Raw genomic sequence first — 24,689 nt, forward strand, 5'->3', positions numbered from 1 at the left:
GTAACTGCACTATGAGACCGCGTAACCTTACTAACCAGAGTACTGATCTTGTGACACAGCATCAGAAATGTTGTTACGGTCATTCTTAAATGCCTGAGCAAAGTCGTCAAAGTATTTCTGTAATTGCCTCTTAGAACTATCACGACTGTGTTTCCCAAACAGCAGACATCCACAAAAGCACCGCATTTATTGGGTTTCGTTATCGTCTGCTTGCGCAAGTATTATGAAAATTATTATATTCAGTGACTTCTCTTACTTTTCTTACTGATATTTAGTGGCAGTTTATTAGGAAGTGGCGGTTGACTAGTTGGATGGAAACGGTGTTTATTCGCAAATGTTTTATGCGATATTCCAATTTTGCGCATTAACTAAATTCGCAACTTTGGATGGAAACCCGATGCCTCACCGGACACTATGCTATAATTTCAGAATCTAAACGTACGTAATCAAACGTATATAGCGTGTCCTCAACCATGTTTCGTGATTAATATTCATGAGGTTCAGAACTTCGAATGAGATCGTTGTGTGGGCGGAGCTGTCAGCCGCGTCGCAGAAATATGAACCGTTTTTAAAATAGAAACGGCTGTTGCTTGTCACGCAGCGCTGTGCGGCTGGTTAGGAGGACAAAACCTCTGATTAACATGGAAAAGATACCTTTAATCGCGTGTCGCGGCGTCGCATCGCGTTTGGTTAGGACACGGTGTTACTCCCCAGACAAAATGCTGCTATAAATGTAGTCAACGTAGTGTTCAGTGTACATGTGCTAATATATTTTGTAAAAATTACGCAAATATAGTTGCTGTTATCTGTCTTGCTAAAATCCATTTAAATAGGTTACTATTAGGAACTACGAATAGGAATAGGAACTATTGAGGGCTCCATGAACCACGTGACCACACGGTGGCGAGATCGAGTGTCGTAACTCTCATATTCAACGGCTCTGCAGTAAACCATTGATTTAACCCTTAAATCAATGGAAACCGAAACACACTCGTGTATCACTGTACATTAACACCGATCCCTTAAGGCCAGGTCTCTACGTCATTTTCCTGTGAAAGACATAAATAAATATATAGCCAAATGTCCACAGTATCGTATCGTGTCTTTTAATGTTAGACTATCCTGCTGGTCCATAGTGTTAGTTTCGAAACAAAAGAAGTATTTGTTCATACTTAGGAAAACGACTCATTGTTTAACTATGGTTATATAAATGGTAATCAATCCGCCAAAAAAGGGAAGAAAACTCGGCTACACTTTTAGTATAATAAAAGCATGGTTCATTTTCCCAAGGGTACTTTATATAATATACAGGAACACCTTCATTATAACTATTATTTTCATTATGATTATTGTTATCATTATTATTGATAATACTATGTTTAGTTGGATTATGCAGATCTCTGGATTCCCATTTTTTATCAAGGCTGGTCTGCTCCTTTAAGAGTGTGTGAGGAGGAAATAGGAAGTTAGTTCTCCTAACATTTAACACGAAGACTCCCACCAAAACAAACGGAGTTTCTTAATGATGGCAGGAATAAAAGGTAAAATCATCTAGTTACTTTTGTTCTGATCAGGTAATCTCTAAACAAGACTTAAACAAAGTGCTTTTAAAAGTGCGTATGCTTTCCGTGGTAAACAAAAAGTCTTGGAAACTTAGCAAACGGACAACCGGTTGCTGCATTTTACTCTACGTTAAACAACGTCAAATGTCGCCGTTTAATTAATTTGACATTTTGTTTATAAAAAAGCCTCTTGTTGCAATAAAGTCTGTGCTTACAAAGTTAGCTAACGTTAAGAGTGTACGTTTAAGTGTAACTGTTAACGTTACTTTTGCACATTAGTGGGCATCTATCGGTCGACTTAAAACGCGAGTTAAAATAATCGCCATGTATAGATGCATGTACAATGACAGAATTTGTTTATTTTCTTATCATACTTATTATTCGATCCACGTCATTTCCGCGCTTGTATGTTTTATCCACAAGAGGGCAACGAAGTCACGTTGGTCATTTCTTTAAGTAGATTCTGTTGTGTTTCAGCGCTTGTCGCGTTGTCCTTTAGTGGAGCCCTTGGACTGACATTTCTGCTTTTGGGATGTGCACTACAACAGTTCGGGTAGGTCCATGTTATTGTTATGCTGAAGAATCACCGACCGCTATTATGAAAAGCACATCAATGTAACCCCGTGTGGTTCTCTCTTCACAGAGTTTATTGGCCACTGTTTGTCCTGCTCTTTCACATCTTATCACCTATTCCAAATTTAATAGCCAGGAGGCATGTGGATGACACAGAGTCGACCAGTGCCTGCAGGGAACTGGCTTACTTCTTGACCACTGGCATTGTGGTGTCAGCCTACGGATTACCTGTTGTGCTTGCAAGGAAAGGTGTTGTAAGTATAGTTAATACGCCCTCTAAAGTCACTTCTAGGCCTGATGTTTCACTTTCTTTTCACTATTTTGTTCTGACTGATAATAACCGGGTTGGTGATGTACAATAGCATACACAAACATAAACATTAGCACAAGTTGTCAAATTTAATAATAGCTCTGCAGAGGTTATAAGTAAATGCATCATTTTGGAAAAAGTCCAACTTTGAAATTTCATCTATTTTGTGCGAAGTTCAGTTAGAGGTATACAGTTCAGTATATCGACAATATAAAGCATGCCTTCTAAAACAGCAAAGGAATTTTAAGAATAATCCTAAAGCATTTCTTCCCGTACAGATTTACTGGGGTGCCTGTGGCCTGGTAATGGCAGGTAATTCTGTCATTTTTCTGACCATTGTTGGTTTCTTCGTGCTATTTGGAGGTGGTGATGACTTCAGCTGGGAACAGTGGTAAAATTCATCCGAAGGACCTACCACCACTATGTAAACTAGTAAATGTGGAATTGTTTTCCATGGCAATGCTGATTCTATATGGAAGTTGGACTTCTGGGCTGATAATTCTATGATAGCTGCACTGGTACTCTGCTTTCAGTAGATCTGCTCTTTCACCTGTATTTCATTTTGGCATATGCACGGCTTACAGTAGTATACACAGTGATTAGAGTAAAAACAGATAATTTTTTCATCTTAAGAACACATCCAGGTTTAATTTACAGAGAAAAACATAATAAAAGCCATTTACAATTTTTCCTTTTGATTTTGGGGAGAAATGTGAGCATGAGCATAATTAAGAAAACTGTAAAGATAAAGATAAAGTAACATATTTTTTCAGCATCTTTAAATGTGACCATTTGTACTTGCAATATTGGGCTAATATTTATGAAGCATAAATCCACAACTGACTAACAGCTGCTCTCAGCATAACACATAAGCAGTGTTACCATGGCAGTATATTAAGGCCCAGTTTCACAGACAGGGTTTAGTTTAAACCCGGACTAACACTTAGTGAAATTAAGATATTTTAAAAAATGCCCTAGTAAAAAACATTACTCGTGTGCATCTTGACAAAACAATGGCACTGACATACTTTAAGTTGTTTTAAGGTGAGTTATTTTCACTTAAGACTCCTCAAACATTAATTTTAGTCTGGGATTAACTTTAAACCTTGTCTGTGAAACCGGGTATAGGTGTTTTTAATGCTGTTCTTTTATTGCAATGCTACTAATGCCAATTATGGAATGTACCGTAAAGCTTTAACTTTCTTCAACTATGTTTACACAAGATTACCAAAGCAGACCTCTTCGTAGTCATCCATTCCATGATTCTTTTTTCATTTGGGTACTTGACAAATAATGCGTCCTATGGTGTGACAGCAAAAATTTATAAAAACAAACTAGCAATGAAGACAAATCTCTCTTATGCTATTTTATATAAATCTAAAATAATATAATATTTACAGTTTGTTTTCTAAATTTTTGCTGTCACAACATGGTATAGACGCATGGTATGGTTTATTTGTCAATTTACCCATTTGGTTTAGAATGTTTGCAAATACAATCATTATCTTCCATTACCTTCCTGTAATTAAAGAATAGCCTATTTTAGTGTAGTTATTATATTTTATTGCAAGAGGATGTGATTCATACAGTTTTAGACATTTTTATAACTGACATAGTTCCATCTGAAACACTATGACATGACTTATGTAATTGTGCACCTTGATACACCCTACAGTACAAAATCTGAGATCCAATTTCACCAGAAAATCAGGGTATTTAGTTTTACACTACTAGCGTTTATATTGAAATAAACGTAATTTGTTACGTTTTTTTGTCCGAGGTTAACTGTACAATCATTTTAACAGGACTTCTATAAGGGATATGCTTCCTATTCTTGATGGCAAACTATATATATATATATGATTATATGAATAAATACACATTTTCTCATTTGTTTTGTCATAATTTTGTTCTATTCACATTAAAAATACAGTTAAATATCTTAATTATGTATAATAATATATAAATCTGTCACATTTTGCACCAATTTTGCAAATATGCGTGTTGTTAGTTGATAGCAATAGTGTGTTGATATCAGATATAACTAGAGTGAGTTCCAACCTACCCACAGAGTTTAGTGAGATGAACTGTACAGCAGAAAATATTTAAGGCCTGAGAATTACATAATGTGTTCAGGAATTTGAGCTACAGTATAAGGTATTTTTAAGAGATATTTTCTAAGGCTGAAACAGAACATTGGCAGGTATGACAGAGCTGGTTATGCACAATGCATGTATGAAGCTCATCTCGGCCACAATAAATGCATGAAGCTCATCTCAGCCACAATAACAGATGTTCTACATCTGTCTTTAATCCCATAATGTGATGCAGAGTGGAGCCTGAGTAAAGGTGTAACATGCAAGTCAGTTTAAAGGGTGCATGGAGGCTGCAGACAAATCAACTATGGAATGGAAAAAAATTATATCACAATTCATTTTATATTTTTCAGTCATTATACAGTACATTTTAAAAAAATGACTCTGTGGTTATCTTTTACGTAGACCTTGCATGTTGTATCTTTCTTTGATGATATTAGTTTATTTAAAGTCATTAGAATTTAAGTTTTCTTTGAAAGAAAAACAGAACTAAAATGTAATGTTACAACGTTTCATTATAAGCAGCAGTCTCAATATCTTGAGCTAGATATGGCTATATGAAAACCTTGACTTAATCGTCCCAAGAAAACATCAAGTAAGGCTTCAAATGTATTCTGTGCTATAATGATGGGAAGATAACGAATTTATCAGACAACACCTTAGTGGAAGTCGCCTGAAGCCAAGACAGACCCCATACAGCTGATCTGTGTCTTACTCCAAGCGGTCTGCTTCAAAAGAATAAACGAGTGGTCTGCAGACAGCAGACCTACCGACAGCGGTGCCATTCTATAATGACCTCCCCTGGGTAGTTCTGTCCTATTTTTAAATGGAATCAAAGAAGCCAGACTGAATGATGAGGATAAAAGAGAAAAAAGACAGATCTTCAGAGATGTCCAAAAAGACATCATGCATTTCATTTTAAAGATGGCTAAAATATAGTTGAAAACAGTTGAGATGATGCAGGTCTTCAAATATAAATGTTGCCATATTATCTCTTAGTTGCAGATTTTTTCTGGTTGGCTTAGTTTTTTTTTTTTGCTTATTGAAAGTCTGGGTTGTCACATCTTGCATTTAGAATGGAACAGGGGTTTTTAAGAGAGTGATTTGTTTCAACTCTCCAAACTTATTTTAGTGATTCAGTCTCTTAGATTAACATCTTAGTTATACTTAATTCAAAATCATATAGACGAACAGAATCAAAAGGGGAGCACTGTAATCTTCTGAAAGCATCAGCTGAAGGGTTAGGGAAGAGCCCTCCAGCGGCCATAGATATCTATACCTCACAACCGTTGCCTAGAAACAGCCTGGCGATCCTCCGATTTATTTATTTAATTATTTTACATCATGCTTATTAGTTCATTGTTTCAACTCAAACACAAAACATTCAGTAACTTATTTTACTAAAATTGAGGTCTACATACAATATAGTCTAAATGTCCGTTACATTTTATTTAATATCACATCACTCTAATTTTAATCCAATTTATTTGGTCAGTGTCATTTAAATAATTAAGATACAGCCCTTAAAGCGGGAAGTTCAAGGTGACTGCTGATGGGAATGAGGATGGACAATTAGGACATATTTTACAATGTTACAAGGCTGAATCAATGATTTTATATTGACAGGGAGGAATGAAGCCTGATAGATTGGATATACAGATAAATTATGTAGTCGGGGCCATATAGACATATACAGTATGCTGTATGCTTTTTCCCCAGGGCTGTTTGTTTCTAATTACTTTTAAAGATCAATATTTGCATATACCCTGAATGAAGATGGATGACATATTTCCTACAAAATACAGAGAACATAACAACCCAGTCCCTGTTAATCTGCTGTCTTTGCTTTTTGTTTTCCTGGTTTCTTTCATCTGATCCATAATCGTTCAATTGGAGGGAATAGCGGTGGCAGGAGGTTCACAGCACACCATCAATGCCAGAGTCCCAAAGAGAAAAAGGAGGAGGAGGAGGGTTGTCCCATCCGCTGGTGATGGGTGACCACTTCCAATAGGATAGGAGGGGTTTGTGGAAAGGTCTGCTTTATTCGCTCTCACGCCTATGTTATTCATTCATCCTCTCGAAACGCCAGCGCATGCATATAAGGTAAGTTCTCCAGCGCCCCTCAGTCATTGTTCGCTGCATGAAACGATGTAACCGTGCACTAGTTCGTGCACTTCGTTGACAAAGCTTAACGTTACGTCGTTGCTTTCTAAGCATTTGAATTACGACTCGCTTGCCCTGCGATCATCGTGACTGTGTAGGCTGATTTAAGTTGCCAGCTGAATCCAATGTGTTGCCGTCAGCTCGCGCGTGTTTATGCTTTTTTTGTAATAGTGATCTAGGCTAAAGTAGCCGAGCAACTGAATTACGTGACTAAACCTAGGTTTCGTTGGATTAAATGAAAATGACAGGCCATGTGAAGTTTGGCTCGTTTGTTGTAAACGAAGAAGAGTTCAAACGATGTCCGGGGCACGCGCAGACGATGTCTAGAACTGCCAGTGAGTCGTGAAGGTGTTTCACTGGATGCGTGATGTAGCACCAAGTTGTTGGATATTTTAGCCAATATTATATTCATACATTGTTGTATCTGTCCTTTTATTCTGACTGAACTGGAGACTTGTGTAATTTACCTGAATAATAATGAATTAACTCGAACTTTATTGACAGATACCCCTTTCACTGTCTGCTCTGGAAAAAGTGAAAGCTCATTATCCGTTCTCATGAATATTGATTAACATTATGCAAATTCCATGAACATACTAACAGACTAATATAATTGCATTGCTGTGGTTAAGTGCGTGCACAATGAGTCATAGCGCTCAATGCAGTTAATTCATTCACTTCTATTTCTGCCATCTGCATTGAATCCAATGAGGGGTGTAGCCTGTTTGTATTGCTATTATTTAGTTAAGGATCTTACTATATTGTTCTTTGTTTGTTTAAAAGTGCAATGTTTTTTTTTTAAGACAGCTACATACCTATATGGCAACTATATCAATGAACAACATTCCCTGTAAAAGCAATAAATTGATTTATCAAGTTTGACCTCAACATTCACATACAAACATTACACTGAAAGCTTTGATCACTCAGTCGCATTGGAAAAAACCTCATTGACGTAGGGAATGAAGCCACAGCTGGAACAATAATTCCAGTTGATTTTAGGAATTTCTTATTGACTTTTTTCAGGAAATATGGCCAGCATAGAAAATTTTATAGGACAAATGAAATACATCTCACATCACCACTCTCTCATCTCCCCATCTCGCCACTAACTTCCGTATCTCCACTAGCTCTCTCTCTCTCCTTCTTTCACACTGACTTGCATTTCATACACTCGATACAGTGTACCACTGTTTGTCAGAAATAGCGGAGAGCGTTGCACATACATATTTTATGTAGGGGATCTGTTCCTGTAAAACATCACACCAATTAAAAAAGATACCAGATGGCCACAGTCTGCTTTTTAAAAAGGATATACATGTTTTGTCTGGGCACTTTTTAGGTGAACAATAAATGTTCTTAATATGTTGCTCTCTCATTTAACAAATGTAACCTTTCCATCTGCACTGCAATCGAATAACAGCTTGAAATTCTAATTGAAATAGTTGTGCGATATTGTGTGTGGTCCTGGTAAACCCTACAGTGGGGGAACCAAATGTCTCTAAAGATAGTAATACTGGTAATTGTAACATTTTCTTTGGTGCCCAGGAGGAAAACAGCTTATAAATCAAACTAAATGATGTTTATTTGAAAATGCTGAAAATTATTGTTAGGTTTAGGGGTAAGGTATTTAGTTTGTACAATATGAAAATGATTATGTTTATGAAAAGTCTCCATAGAACATGGAAGAACTTTTAATGCATACAGTATAAAACATGTCAAGAACTTTTAATGCATATTACTGTATATATACAATATACAGTATATCACAGCTTTATTTTTACTGTGTTAGGTGATTGTGGCTTAGGCTACATGTAGGCTAATTATGCAATTCTTACATAATTACAGAATCAATTGTGACAAATAGAAAATCAAAGTAATTAATGTAGATAGAGAGACTACAATTAGCAAGCCCAGAGGGTGTTCATTTTCTAAGGAGATTTTGCTGTGGATCAAGGAATTGTGTAGTTCACAGACAGTGCTGTTAAATTACATTGAGCATTCTGGTGACTACAATAATTACAACACATTGCATGACACAATGTTTTCCAGAGAGATTATTTACCGCAAAGACCAGTGCTTGAAGTGGGAAAAAAAGGTTCCGGTATTCGCTTGTGCACGTTACCATATGCAAATTATTACCACATTTGAAATTTCTAGAATGAAAAAACAGTATTTGGACATGGTACAACATATTTATTTACTAAAGGAAATATTTGTCAAACAACTGATTTAATGATGTTAAAAACAAATTTGACCAAAAAAAATTCATTTCATTTCCTGTGATAATAGTTCTGCAGTCTATTAAATTTCTTCAATTTGATTGGCTGAATGTTCTGTCTTTAGTTTTATTGGCTGAAATGCTGCTTGGCCTCTGTAATTTGATTGGCAGGAATCCGTAAACACTGTTTGATTGGTCAATCTGTTGAAATTGGGTAGCTCCGTGCCAAAGACCCTAGATGGAAAGCCTGCATTCTTTAGCCAAAAAAAGCTTAACGGCTAATGGCTCTAGCGAATCACCCATACAATGACACTTTGACTCGGAGTGGCAAAGTACCGGCAACATGTGAGAAGTGCCGGCGCGTACCGGCCCACTTCAAGCACTGGCAAAGACCACACTTGGTCCTGCAGGCCAATGTTAATCAACATCAACATCAGAATACCTTTCCTCAGCAAGCAGCATTATTTCAGGTTGCGTTTATGTCGTGTGGGTTGAATGTTGCAGGGTGAGTTATGTGCTTAAGTTTAATACCTAGGATTACCATTTGAAACCCTAAGTATAAACAATATTAGCAACCTATGGCAAAAACAGGCAAACATCGTGTTGTGATGCAGCTTCCAATATAAATGACACAGAAAAATGGTCTGTGTCTTGATTTAAAGGCATCCAATTTCACCCTGGAATCTTTTCAATTGACTAATAGTTTTCATCATACAAGAGAAGGAAATATTTCAAGGTAATTCTTGCTGTGATAGACAGTTCATGGTGACACGTGTTGATTTTCTAATTGTACTCTTTAAGTCCACGTCATTATGTGTAAAGGCCTGTCCACACCGGAACAATAATCGCATGCGCTTATCCCCAGCGTTTTTCCCAAACGATTTTCACTGGCGATGAGCCAAGTGAACGTGCAAATTCACTCCCTGATATAGATGGCGCTTAATGAAAAACAGAAACACCCCGGCAGTGTTGGGGAAAGTTACTTTTAAAAGTAAGTAGTTACAACATTGAGTTACTCTATAAAAAAGTAACTAAATACAGTACTTGGGTACATTTGTGGAAAGTAACTGAAACTTGCGTTACTTTTACGTTACTTTTTCCTCACCTAACTGATGCTCATGCTTTTCCAGACTTCCTAACCCTAACATAACAAAACATGGAAACAGGAACAAGGACTAACTAGACTGGACTAATACTAACACTTGACATTAAACTACAATAATCTAGACTAACTACACTGCGTTCCAAATTATTATGCAAATTGGATTTAAGTGTCGTAAACATTTAATTTTATATTGTTCAATTAAACTTATGGATGGTATTGTGTCTCAGTGCTCTTTGGATCACTGAAATCAATCTCAGACACCTGTGATAAGTAGTTTGCCAGGTGAGCCCAATTAAAGGAAAACTACTTAAGAAGGACGTTCCACATTATTAAGCAGGCCACAGGTTTCAAGCAATATGGGAAAGAAAAAGGATCTGTCTGCTGCCGAAAAGCGTCAAATAGTGCAATGTCTTGGACAAGGTATGAAAACATTAGATATTTCACGAAAACTTAAGCGAGATCATCGTACTGTGAAGAGATTTGTGGCTGATTCAGAGCACAGAAGGGTTCGTGCAGATAAAGGCAGAATGAGGAAGGTTTCTTCCAGACAAATTCATCGGATTAAGAGAGCAGCTGCAAAAATGCCATTGCAAAGCAGCAAACAGGTATTTGAAGCTGCTGGTGCCTCGGGAGTCCCGAAAACCTCAAGGTGTAGGATCCTCCAGATGCTTGCAGTTGTGCATAAACCTACTATTCGGCCACCCCTAACCAATGCTCACAAGCAGAAACGGTTGCAGTGGGCCCACACATACATGAAGACTAATTTTCAAACAGTCTTGTTTACTGATGAGTGCCGTGCAACCCTGGATGGTCCAGATGGATGGAGTAGTGGATGGTTGGTGGATGGCCACCATGTCCCAACAAGGCTGCGACGTCAGCAAGGAGGTGGCGGAGTCATGTTTTGGGCTGGAATCATGGGGAGACAGCTGGTGGGCCCCTTTAGGGTCCCTGAAGGTGTGAAAATGAACTCTGCAAGGTATGTAGAGTTTCTGACTGAGCACTTTCTTCCATGGTACAAAAAGAAGAACCATGCCTTCCGTAGCAAAATCATCTTCATGCATGACAATGCACCATCTCATGCTGCAAAGAATACCTCTGTGTCATTGGCTGCTATGGGCATAAAAGGAGAGAAACTCATGGTGTGGCCACCATCCTCCCCTGACCTCAACCCTATTGAGAACCTTTGGAGCATCCTCAAGCGAAAGATCTATGATGGTGGGAGGCAGTTAGCATCAAAACAGCAGCTCTGGGAGGCTATTCTGACATCCTGCAAAGAAATTCAATCAGAAACTATCCAAAAACTCACAAGTTCAATGGATGCAAGAATTGTGAAGGTGATATCAAAGAAGGGGTCCTATGTTAACATGTAACTTGCCCTGTTAGGATGTTTTTGATTGAAATAGCTTTTGATTTCAGTAAATATGACCTCCTAATGCTGCAAATTCAACAAATGACCATTTTCAGTTTTTTACAACCTATGAAATGTTTTCAAACTCTGTTGTGCATAATAATTTGGAACAGTGCATTTTGAGTTTTTCATTTTTTAAATAAATACTGTTGTCAGTGGGAGGTTTGTTCAATAAAATTCCAAATGTACCCTAACTGTTGATTACTTGAAAATGATACTGACTGTCATTTGCATCGACAAATTAGGAAAACCAGAGAAAGATATCATTTGCATAATAATTTGGAACGCAGTGTAAAAGACAGGAACTCACCCACATGACACAAACACGACACAACAGTACAATGATCCAGCACAAGACAGAGGACACAGGGGCATTAAATAAGGGGACAAATCAAGAGGGAACAGGTGTGGGGCATGAAACCAATAACAAGCAATTAAGGAGATGAAATAATGGGAACAGAGACACGACACCGGAGAGGAAGAGAATGTGGAAGGCCAAGTGGGCCAAAACTTCTCTCTCCACGTAAAACAAGAGGTTCTGTCATGGTTCTGCCACTAGGTCAAGAAAAGCAAGACAAGATGGGGCAGAACCATGACAGCATTGCTGAGCACTTCGTTGGGCCAAAACAACTCAATGGTGTTATACGAAATTATGATTAATCTAATATATCATATATTACTAATATTATATAATATTATTTTGAGGGGAAAATGACAATGACATTTAACATATTATGTTGTATATATGCTGGTATTTGGTGAGGAGACTAACAGATGACGGTTGTTTCCTCTCTTTCTCCCGTGCTCCGCCCACTCCCCAACCCTTCTTCTAACAGTGACCATGCCCATTTAAATCTGCAGATCTGTATTGACTGCCACAAACAGTCGAACACAGCTTATGTTTACATTCACGAGGCATGAGACCATTGATTGCTGTTGCGTGTCATGACTTGCGCTAATTTCGCGATCTGAAAGTTATCTTCCGAACATGACCGGCATTTGCAGGACAATTGATTGCTGTTGCGACTCGTGACTCGCGCTAATTTCACAATCTGAAAGTTGTCTATTGAGCATGACCGGCTTTTGCAGGCATTTTGTCCATGGTGGCGAGTGCAGCCACACTATAGCTCTGCATCTGAACTCTGGCCTCCCATCACTGTGTCAAGGGTTGCCAGATTTGCGTAACAAAAATGAAGCCGGAGCACTGCCGACATGGCAACACTGCCTATGTCTGACTAGCGACTGTTTCTGCGCAAGCATGAGCGATCATGTCTACACTACTTTTAATTCAGAATTTCACTTCTGCAGTTTAAAATATGTTCATATAAATCAATGATTAGACTGAAAAGTAACTCAAGTTACTTGAAAAACAAAGTAACTTGAGTATTGATGTCAATTTATAAAGTAACTGCGTTACATTACTCGTTACTCATTACTCGGATTACGTAACGCTCGTTACTTGTAACGCGTTACCCCAACACTGCACCCCGGTACACAAGGTGGCGCTGCACAACTTTATGCTTCTGACACTCGCTTGTCACACAGAAGAAGAATTCATCTTGCTTCCTCTTGCTCTGCAAAACCATTTTGTGCTTGAGCACCACCAAGTCATGTTTTACTGCAACTTCAGCAGCTCCAGGCACATGAACAAAAGCGACAATCTCATTGGAAGGCCAGATTTTAACACCGCGCGTCAAACCAAAAAAAACAAGCCCGAGGCTTTTAAAAAAAAAAAGTCACTTTTACGCCTGCCGTTTTCCGCGTCGGTGTGCACACTCACATTGGCGCCCTTTGTTTAGTCACGACACGTTAAACGTCGATGATAAATGTGCGCGATTATCGTCCCGGTGTGGACGGGCCCTAAGTCTGAGGTTAAGAGCCATGTTGCTATAGTTACAAGCGTCGCACTACAGTATATGGCAGACCTATGTTTTGGAACAGAATTTCAATTGCACAGGGTTCAATGAAACTCTTAATCCGTTAGAAATTCACAGGAACATGTTAACATTCATATAAAACCGGTATTTATTTAGAAATTTAAATCCTGCTTCGTGTAGGTTGACTGGGTTTTGAAATGGTTGGCAGAAAACAATAAATACATATTATTCAAGTCACGTCTCTTAGGTTATTTTGCTCTCCATAAAGGCCCATAAAGTTTTGCCAAGCACACCTTTTTCTATTGAAGTAAATAGCAAGCCCTGCTTTTGTTAAAGAAGATGCATGTTTGTTGCTGGTATGTGGACATTCAGAAGCTCTGTGAATATCCAGATTCTGAGCGGACGAGCACCATGGAGTCTTTGTTTCAGCTCAAATAACATATTGTGTCTGAAGCTCAAGCTTCCGTGTTTGATACAATACATGTCTGTTTGGCAGAAACAAGAAATGCTGAAAGTGCACTTTTGGTGTCCAGCCAGGGATTTTCTGAGACAAGACAACATCTCAAACTAAAGGTTGGGTTAATTTTAAAGTTAATCCACAAAACATAGAGTATTGCATTTTAAAGATGACTAAAATAAATAAAACTCACTAGCAATATTACTGCAATTTTGTTGGTGTGCTCACTAAAGCAATACAAACCCCTAAACCTATGTATTACATTCTAGTGCATAACTCATACTACAGTACTTTGCTTGTTGAGGAGAAAGACTTAAAAAAAACAATTGAAAAATACCAGACTTACAGGTACTTTGAATGAACTTTCTTGATATAAAATCCCAATTTATTTAATCCATCACCTCATGTTTTTTCAGAATCTTTTATTTTAGGCCAATTTATCAAAAAGATTGAGCACATTGAAAAAATAACAGAACAAAGAGTGTGGAACTAAAATGTAAATTGGCTCATCAGAGTTCTGCTCAAGAGGCCATGCAATCATTTCTCACCTCTTGCATATAAACTGGATTCCCTAGAATGCGAAACAGAACACATCAACACCTCATTATTCAACTCTCCATCCTTAAAGTTCAAGTTGTAACAATTTGGAAAGGAAAATGAAAAGGAAACAGTTTTATCATTATTGATTTAGACTAGCAACATAACCCTTTGATAACAAGGAATGATGGTTTATTCGATCATAGTTTAAAAGGTCGAGAAAATACACTTAAAATTAAAATTTAACCAGCTCAGGATTTCCTTAGGCTTGGACACTTGACCACATTTGGACAGCATTAGGCCCTTAATAATAAGACTATCAGACTACTTTCAAAACCACTGCTGCCATTTTCTCTGTTATTGTCTATATGGTGATAAATCAGTGGCCCCCGTATAGTACGCACAACATAGGTTGAAGGTCAGTTCATGACAGGATGGAAAATGGTGGTTAAAATAAACAAGATGGCCTCTCACATTATAAAAAGCGGGGCCCAGTTGCATAAACTTAGCTGCTAAGTTAAGACCTCGTCTTAACAACTAGTCTCACTGACTAGCAGTTAGTTAGGACTAATTAGTCTTACTTTTCATATTTAAGTTAGCCCAATCTACCTTTTTGTGTTACTGACTTAAAGAAGTTATGACCAGTCTTGAAGAGAAAAATTAGGTGACTAACTTCTAAGACTAGTCTAAGCAGTTTATGCAACCGGCCCCGGTTACCATTATCTTTTGTTGTTGACGCCAAATAGACTTAATTAGGTAGTCATTGTACTCCATCCTTATGCCCACCTGCTATAATCTTTGCTAGTTTTCTTTCCAACGCACATGCTGTATACGTTCATCACTTTGCAAGGCTTTTATTCATGTCATTTTTAAGTTGAATATTTGCTACAGTTTTGTAGTCATTGCATGACATCTTTCTCTTTTCACATTAGTCCATCTCTGCACTTACTGTAAATGCAGTATTACTATACAGTAGAGAATGCTTGATGAGAATTGCCTCCAGCTGTCCAGAGGTCTTGATATTTCCAGGCACTCAATCAAAAAAGTTTTTTGCTCAATATTCTTAAGGTTTAAAAAATGTAACGCTGTTTATGACAGTTTATGTTTTTTTTAATATGTTAAGGTTATTTGTTCATCATTTGATTCATCTAATCAAATTAGCTTAATGTCTATAATTTTACAATAGCTGCATTAGTTAGTCATTTTCATATTATTCACTAACACACAAGTAATAAATTAATTTGTGAAGGGTTTGATGAGAAATTATGCTAATGTTTTGTCTTTTATTTCTGGCTCCAGTTTACACAAGTCCATTTGTATGCTGTTGGAGAACCTTTTGAGCTTTAGCTGTCAGCGGAGAACATGAGGAAGAGCCGGAGCGTTTTGGCAGTGACACCTATCGATGTAAGATATCTGAATGCATTTTCACACATGAATAGGAGATAATGTAACCAACAGTTAAAGCTATTAAGCCAATTCAATGCCACATATATTTGCAAAAGAAAATGAAGTTTTGCAAAAGAAAATTGAGCAAAAATAAATAAAATTGCAAACAAAATAATGAATCGCAAAAGAAAAATTAGGAAAATTTTTCTTTTGCGATTCATTATTTTTGTTTGCAATTTTATTTAATTTTGCTCAATTTTAATTTTTCTTGTGCAAAACTTCATTTTCTTTTGCAAATATGCCGCATTGAATTGACTTAATTTAAAGCAGACAATTATGTTTAGACATCTTTTTTTATTCATTTTTATCTCTTATGTTTACCCTGATATGCTCTTAATTTGTTTAACACAGCAAATAGGCTGTTTTCTACATGGCTGTAAAAGAGTGTGTTATGTTCAGTTCTGTTCTTAGATTTCCAGAGAGAGAACTAAAACTATGAACAAGCTCTAGGGAAGCGAGACCTCAAGAACATAAACAACCAATCAACCATACACACACAAACCCACACACACAAAATTTATATCTACTCAGAAGGTACGTGGGAATAAATTGGAAGGACTAGAGTAAATAGCTTAACTGAGAAAAGAGGGAATGACAGAAAAAGAAATGAAGAACATCATCAATTTGTTTCATTTGCATTGGTAAGTAACTCTGGTAATAAATACTTTAGGCTTAATGCTTTTGAAATCAGTATTTATTATTATTTTAATAATACAATAAGAAAGCACTGCTCTATTTAAACAGACCAAAATGGCAACATTTGGCAACCAAACTTTTCTGTTGTCAAGCAGGGGAAGGAAACAATATTACATATACAATGTACAGTTTATTGTTACCTAGTTACATATAAAAAATAAGCATGTTTATCTTTTTAACCCTTTCTGGTCTGGTCAAAGCATTATAGTCTGCAGGGGCAGATAAGGAATGTGTGCTACAGCAAAGATATTAAAAATAAATGTATCTTTCAAATTATTTATCGCTGTTGGCTTTTTGGCAATGCTTTTTGGAGATATCTGAGAAACAGTGGTGAATTTCTAAATGTCCTCTTAACTTCTGGATTAGCAGGTGAAACATACACTTCACTTCAGTGGTCTATTTGCGAGGACAGACACACAATGAGGTGAAGTAATGAAGCCGCCATTGATTATCTGAAAAGCAATTCTCTTTTTTATCCGATCTTAATGACAGCTTGACTCCAACCTCTTCTGCCTATGATTTACTTCCACACGTGAAAATCTGTATCTATTGCAGAGACCCGCTCATCACTGACTTTTGAATTGGCTACTTAGTAGTACAGGTTGTTGTAGGTTGTTAGGAGGTTGCTAGGGCATTGCTATGGTTGCTAGGGTTTTCTAGACTTACCGGTCCAGGTCAAAAGCCCTCCAAATTATCTTTCATGCTGCCCAACATACAATATACAGAAAAAAAAACAACCTACATTGTGAATAATAACTGTTTGCCAACATTATAGATCCAGTGGGCACCTAAAAAATGTTTGAAATGAATTACTTTGCTGTTTAATTTAGTATTCGTTTTATTTAAACTTTGTTACTGAAAATAGCCGGATGAGCTTAAAACATTTAAAGGTGAAGTTGCGAATTGCAACCAACGGCTCACTCCACCCCCTCCCTTTCGAAGCACTATGGTGGCTGACACTGGACTAAAATGTCGTCACGTTTTCGCTTCTTTACCCAAGGTGATAACGTATTTACGAAACGTGCTCTGTAGAGCAGTTTGTCCGTTTTGGGCTACTGTAATAACAACATGGTATATGTAGGGTATACCATATCTACATACCATGGGGTATGTACTGTAGATAGAAATAGCTCATTAAGGCCAGAGCCATTGAGAGAGAGAGTTCTGCCAATGGAAATCCAAAACGCTGGAGCGTGATTCATGGAGCCTTCATATACTGTAGTTCCAGGAAGTTATGTTTTCTCTTTAAATGCTTTATTTCTTTCATTTTTTTATTCATTAAATGGCTTCCGTCTTTAAATGGGTTAGAAGTTTACCTCAGTTGGTCTGTTTAGTCGCAGCTCCATGCATTACTAGTAACTTCCGGGAACTATTGAGAGTCTCCATTGCTGTGAAAAAACTGTTCCATTGGAGTCAACGGAGTTGGCAGAACTCTCTCTCTCAATGGCTCTGATTAAGGCAATAAAAACAACGTTTCATTATGTAAGGTCTTTATATACCTCTAAAGACATAGTTATGTATATTATATTGCATTTCAGTCAATAGATCCTCCAGCAACAAATTATACATTGGACCTTTAATCCCTGCAGTTTGTTCCAATCCATAACCTTTATAAACTAAACTAATGATGACTCTTGCCTTTGCAAACACCACTAATAAAAACCCTGTAGCTGTTTACAACATTTACAATGTTAGATTTGCAGTGTAGCCGCACAGTGCTGACTATTTGTATGTGTAACTCAGGCAGTGACTCATGACCGCAGGAACACGGGAAGAACTAAGAGCACTTGTGCCCATCTGCTTCTCTGTGCTACAGGAGAGAATCCGTCCAATGCTCATGCTCTCTAAGGGCTTTATTGATTTGTGCATTAGCCGTTTCCCCAAACTGCACGACTTAAAGTAAAGCCATTATTTTATGCTTAATGGGCAGGCACATTTTTTTGAAGTGCATTTTGTGTCCAAACACAGAAGCTGAAGCATTGGCCATATTTAGCAGATTTGGCATAGATCATAACTGTTTTCCAGTTGTATCTTAATCCGAGATCCACACGGCTAGTCTGGCAGCCTCCCTCATCCCGCCATCTCGCAGCACCGGCTGTGCGTGTTTACACACAAACCTTTAACCCATTTAACCCTCAATCAGACTCATCATTAAAGGAATCTGAGTGGTTGCCAAGGTAACAGATTCTCCCAGCCATCAGCCAGTATCTGGACGTACTGTCCTTGTTAAAGTTCATTTACTTTTTGATATTTATTTACTTAATGTTTATTGGTTCATTGCCTAGGAGAAGATATTGCTTTATCATGCTCTCCGTTTATAAAGCCAAAGAAAATATCTTGCTCTCTGTATTTTTATCATTCTCCAACATTCTTTCCAGAGTATGGCATCCTTTACGTCTTAATGTCCTGCTTTGCTCCCCTCTCACAGTCTAAGCTGAGAAGGGATCACTTAAATTGCAATGGCTTCAGTATTTGAAACATCTCCAAAGAGTGACAGGATTAGATGATACTTCAAACACTTCTCACGGGATTCCCCTTTCCCCGCTATTGATTTGTCCTTAATTTATTTAACGGCACAATCTCATTTATATGTAAACCGATGCCTTGCAGTGATTTTTATTATAACATTTTGTTTTCACAACATAATTGGACAATAAAGGTGATGTGTATAATTATTAATTTCTGCATGGGTGAATCTTCTGAAAACATGTCCAGATAACATTTTACCCCTCGATTTAAAAGCGAACCAGTATAATATTTGTTTTAGGGCCATGATTGATTTTTTTGCATTGTGACATTATTTTATGGCCGTTAAGCAACCCGTATGTCCATCGGAATAATGCGGTTTGATTTTATAAGTGGTGATTTTTTATTGTATTCTCATTTTTGTATTCTCTTGTTTATTTCCGTTTAAATGGATAGTTCACTCAAAAATGAAAATTCTGTTATCATTTTCTCACCCTCAGATTTTAACTATATACATTTCTTTGTTGTGCTAAACACAAAATAAGATATTTGGAGGAATGTCACTAACCAAACAGATCTCATCCCCCATTGACTCCCATAGTATTTATTGTCCCTACTATGGCAGTAAATGGGGGATGAGATCTGTTTGGTTACTGACATTCTTCCAAGTATCTTCCTTTTTTTCAGCAGAACAAAGAAATATATACAGGTTTGGAACAACCTCAGGGTGAGTAAATGATGATAGAATTTTCATTTTTGTGGTGAACTATCCCTTTAATTTTAAGGGGGAAATATTCATTTGAGGTTTTTGTGATTTGCTCAAACAGCACTGCATCGTTTCTATAAAAAAAAACATGTTCTCTGTGCCTTACAACATCCACCAGTTCTACTTAGAAAAGAGACATTAAATTTCCCAGAATTCTAGCCAATTCCCCGCTCATATGGATACTCAGCCAATCAAACAAAAGCAGTCAGTTACAGACCGTGCTCGAGGAATTCCTGGTAATGCTCCAATCCTAATTGAGCTATAAATTTATTATGCAGTGATATATTCAGTCTCCAGCTAGGCTGTTAAAAACGGATGTTGTCCAGGGGCTTCACTGACAGTGATGTGCAATCACATGGAGAGGTGTAGAAGCTGAACAGGGCTCTATATCAGTCATGTAAATGAGAGACCTGCTTTGTGAAGTGCTGTAGATCTCTCAAAGCATCTCTAGTGTCAACAACATGACTAAGGCAAGGAACTAAGGTAGGATAGAATTTAAGAGCAGACTTCATTTCAAAGAGCTTGACGGAAAGGAACTTCTTTTAGCAACTATTTTGGTCGTTGGTTGCAATTCGCAACCGCACCACTAGATGCCACTACATTTCATACACTTGACTTTTAAGGGATAGTTCACCTAAAAGTTTTGTAATCTTTTGTATCAATTTTTTCATCCTCGTTTCATTCCAACCTGTATGACTTTCTTCTGCAGAACTCAACAAAAAAATGGAATGTTGGTAACCAAAAAACATAGACACTAGGGATGCACCGATACCAGTATCGGCCCGATACCAAGCTCATGTACTCGTACTCGTAATGACACACCGATACCAAAGACCGATACCTCACGTGACATGCATAGAGCCCTATGATTTCAGCAATACGGAAAACGCGGACGGAATCGAGGAATCCAGGCATTTCCTAACAAGAAATTAGCGCTGAACAGCTAACGTAACAGTTAACGAAATATTCAGATACTGTTTAAATATGTATTCTGTTTGTTTTGCGTTACCGTGTGTGAAAGAGTGGCGCGGTTGCGTGTACTGAACCTGAACGCATTGTGCTTGTGGAGCTTTCAGCGCCAGCGTTTCACTGCACGAGGACACGAACACATAAACACACCATTTGCAGCGATCCGTCAAAATAAAAGTCCGGTTAACTTAAACGCTCTTTGCGACGTCCCGTCAAAATAAAAGTCCGGTTGACTTGAACAAGTTATAATACACTCACATTTTACCACACCACCCCCCTTAAATTTTGTATAATTTGACCACAGAGTATACTGTTTACTTTAGTAAACTGAAGTAAATGTGCTAGTAAAATTGTGCTACTTATCATAAAAAATAGAACTTCATTAAAAATAGTAAAAAAAAGTAGAAAATGTACCAGTAAGACACTGGTTTATTAACATTATTGTACATTATACAGGCATCGGTTATATGTATCGGTATCGGCGAGTACCAGAAAAAAATATCGGTACTCGTACTCAGTCTTTAAAAAATGGTATAGGTGCATCCCTAATTGACACCCATTGACTGTATAGACACAAGAAAATCTTCTTTTGTGTTACACGTTATTTGAAAATGTATTTGAAAGTTATTTGAAATTTTCAAAAGTCTTTCTCGAGATTGCGATTCAAGAGCATGTCAGATAAAGTAATAAAATAAAATGGTAATGGTGTGATACATTTGATACCCATCCACTTTCATTCCTACAGCCAGCATTTTGCTCCCACATATTTTTATGTATCTCATTTATATAGTGCCCTTCTGTGTGTATAAACACTTATACCACGGGGCTGTTGAATGCTTCAATCTGATTGGTTGACAAACGTTCTAGAGGTATGCATTAACTTCCTTTAAATGCACATCTATGAAGGTGATCCACGTTTGCTGACCGCATTACAGTTCCATATCACTTCGCAAAGTTTAAACAGAAAGGTTATATTGTAGCCTACAGGACATCACCGCACACAGCATCCTGCTCTTGATCTGACATTTATAATGTCAAACTTTACTGTTAATGGAAACGTGTAGTTTTGACAAAGCATTTCAAAAACAAGAAATACATATACTGAAATCGAATAAATAAAATAACTAAATAGAAAAACAAAATGCATTAATAAACACTGATAGGCTACTGGTTCGTTTTCCTCTTCATGCTGCTTTTAACTGATAACAAATATATTTTGATAGACCTACTCTTTCAAAAGTATGCGTGTTTTTTTTTTTTTACTACTGAAGATAGAAACAATACGAGGAATAAATAATTTATTTCTGTCACATTACTGCAAACACGCAGGTGTGCGCGCGGTAATCTCTCACTCACACACACACACCCACCACGTGGCTCAAGCTTCCGAGTCCGTTTGGTCTAACGGACGCTTTAAATTAGTTGTGCAAGAAAGTAGTCCTACCATCAACAGCATTTAAAAGACGATAACATGACAAACATTTAAATTAAACATTTGAACAATGTCCTGTGGTGTGGTAACCGTGGTATAAGCGAAATTATTGACTCCGGTCCATTCAATTATTTGAAAGTTGATGCACACCCGGGGTGTAACATTACCACCTCAGGGTGTGCATTAACTTTTGAATAATTGAATGGACCGGAGTCAATTATTCCTTACATAATACACACTATATAATTTTGCTACCAATATTGTTACGTTCTTGCAAATATTCTTCATCTTTATGTGTTGTTTTGGATGGGGTAAGATGATCTGTTCTTTCTTCCACATTAGGAGAGCAAAGAACCCTCTGGATGTACGTCTTCAGGAGCTACCTTGGGTGTGGATCTCTGGCGCGGCCCCAGACGGCACTCAGGAACCCTTGTGTTGCCGCCGTTGTCATGGAGACAAGCAGAGAGGGCCCGCAGTCCGCAAGATCACATTTCCAGACCCACAACGCTAGGCTTCGTTACCCCGCCGCGGATAGACATTACGCCAGTGCCCCCGGATAGGTGAGGATACTTAAAAAAAATCTGATTGGCTGGTTTTGTCTCTTTCACTCATAACTGTATCATTCCCCCTGAGCACACTGCACGCTATCATTGCTGCTGATGTCATACTCCCTTGAGAGCTTGCCAAAGTTTGCAAATGACAATAAAAGGCAATAGTTCAGGATCGTCATAAGTATGAGAATGATTCATACAGTACCATGCTTGTTTTGAGCACAAGGGCATCCATTATGCATAATCAGTTTTTTCCCTTTTCACATTTTTTCATATGTGTGGAATAACAGTTTACTTTTTGGGGGGGGTTATGAAGTAAAGTATGGTACATTTAACCATTTAAAATCCTAATAATCCCTCCAAAACCAAAATTTTGTCATCATTTATTAACCCTCATGTCATTCAATACTTGTATGTGGCCTTTTTCTTTGTTGAACACAAAATAAGATATTTTGTGAAATGTCTCAGTGGTTTTGTGTCCACATATGGAGGTCAATGTGGGCCAGTGGTGTTGCTTACCAACATTCTTTAAAATATCTGTTTTGTATTCTGCAGAAGAAAGAAAGTCATACAGGTTCGAAATGACATTTAGCACCCGTCTGAGCTTAAGGCATATAGTAATGTCAGGCGAAAAAGCTACATCTTCCTGAGCCTTAAGTGTCAGTCAGCGTTTACTTTGCATTTGTCAATCCGTATAAGTCTCAGACGACCTCTAAACTGGGCCAAGTTGACCGCCAGGGTCCCAGAATGTTCCATAAAGGCGACTCTTGGGAGGGGAGGGCCCGCTGGGCAGAGGCCTCACAAGTAGGATAGAGGGCAGAATAGAGTGTGATGGAAGCAGATAGAGAGCGTCTAGCCTCCAAGAAAGCTCAAAGCACACTTCAGCTTCCTTTTCCTCTGGATTTAAGACGCTTCCTAATGGATTTAAAACCAGATGCTGCCATTAGTCTTGCCAGCCGGAGGACAGAGATCACATCAGACACGCGCTGTCAGTCTGATGTGACAGATTTCACGGCCAGTGCAAGAAACACGGCCCAGAACTCCCCAGGCATGTTCAAAAAATTGGTGGTGAATAAAACTGTCCGCCAACGCAGGCGCTTCACAGTGGCCGTGTCTCACACCTGGTAAGACTCATCGCTTGCAACAGTCTTGCTGTTTCCTTGGTTTTGTTTAGCCGTGATGTCTCAAGTCATTTGTCTTGGTGAATATATCAGCCTGCAAAATTGATTCTTTTAATTATTGTGCTTTCAACTGTGAGTAATGAGGATTTTTAAGGCTTGTTCTTTTTTTTCTTATCTCAATACACAGTTTGGGATTTGATAAGATACTTCAAAACGTTATAGTTTAATGCGCAACTTGTCTTACATTGTTTGTGCTACAGACATGAATGATAGCTTAAATCATGCGTCTTATTGGAAAGAGTTGTGCTACAGAATTTTCGCACAATAGACCTTAATGGCTCAAAAAAATCCCATAGACTTGCAATAAAATAGGGACCAGGGCCGGGTTTCCCGATAACGTTGGATCTTAGCACTTAAGAGCGTTTTCTACGAGCCACTTTGCGAACGTTCGTCATCGTTTCACGTGCGTTTCCCAAAAAGGCACTTAACACGACTGCACGTAGCTGTGCTTTAAGTGCTACTTACGAGTCGCTCTCCGTTTGTCAGGTGCTGAAAGTCACCTGATACAATGGCTCGTTTTTGTAGCACGCGCTTGTTTTCGAAATGTTTAGGCTAATTATTTTCACCAGATGTGCAACGTGTAATACTTTTTCTATGTGTATATAGGACTTATCTACTGTAATTGTGCAATGTATTTAGCACGTTCTAGGGAAAATAAAAAAAGTTCAAATCAAAAGTAAAATAAATGCTGTATGTGTTTGTTGAACCACATTTTATTACACTTTTGGGTGGTGTGGAGGTGGCAATTTCAAGTTAAGTTTTTATTAGGGCCTATGTATTATCTAGCTTTCTAGCTCCAAACAAAATGTTTATTGTACACATACATTACCAGCACTTTATTAATAATAAGCACAAAGTGTGTTCATTACGAAT

General features: G+C 37.8%; 2 protein-coding genes across 2 annotated transcripts in view; both read left to right on the forward strand.

The window, feature by feature from the left end:
* Positions 1 to 1,412: 1,412 nt before the first annotated feature.
* Positions 1,413 to 4,335, forward strand: LOC130554445 (leptin receptor gene-related protein). Its single transcript, XM_057334106.1, has 4 exons — positions 1,413 to 1,541; positions 2,040 to 2,115; positions 2,206 to 2,389; positions 2,724 to 4,335. Exons 1-4 carry the CDS (start codon positions 1,523 to 1,525, stop codon positions 2,838 to 2,840), a joined length of 396 nt encoding a protein of 131 aa, XP_057190089.1. The 5' UTR covers positions 1,413 to 1,522; the 3' UTR covers positions 2,841 to 4,335.
* A 2,193-nt stretch (positions 4,336 to 6,528) lies between these two features.
* Positions 6,529 to 24,689, forward strand: part of pde4bb (phosphodiesterase 4B, cAMP-specific b) — a 47,746-nt gene continuing 29,585 nt past the window's right edge. The window contains exons 1-3 of the mRNA XM_057332895.1: positions 6,529 to 6,644; positions 15,609 to 15,713; positions 22,427 to 22,644. Coding sequence (XP_057188878.1) covers positions 15,672 to 15,713; positions 22,427 to 22,644 — 260 coding nt within the window. The 5' untranslated portion in view covers positions 6,529 to 6,644; positions 15,609 to 15,671. The remainder of the gene's footprint in view (positions 6,645 to 15,608; positions 15,714 to 22,426; positions 22,645 to 24,689) is intronic.

Source organism: Triplophysa rosa, linkage group LG5 (genome assembly GCF_024868665.1).
Source record: "Triplophysa rosa linkage group LG5, Trosa_1v2, whole genome shotgun sequence".
Taxonomy (NCBI): Eukaryota; Metazoa; Chordata; class Actinopteri; order Cypriniformes; family Nemacheilidae; genus Triplophysa; species Triplophysa rosa.

Excerpts from the sequence above, each read along its gene's own strand:
- LOC130554445 (XM_057334106.1), top strand. Across the intron at positions 2,116-2,205 it reads TGTGCACTACAACAGTTCGG|AGTTTATTGGCCACTGTTTG; the intron begins GTAGGTCCATGT and ends CTCTCTTCACAG. Across the intron at positions 2,390-2,723 it reads TGCTTGCAAGGAAAGGTGTT|ATTTACTGGGGTGCCTGTGG; the intron begins GTAAGTATAGTT and ends CTTCCCGTACAG.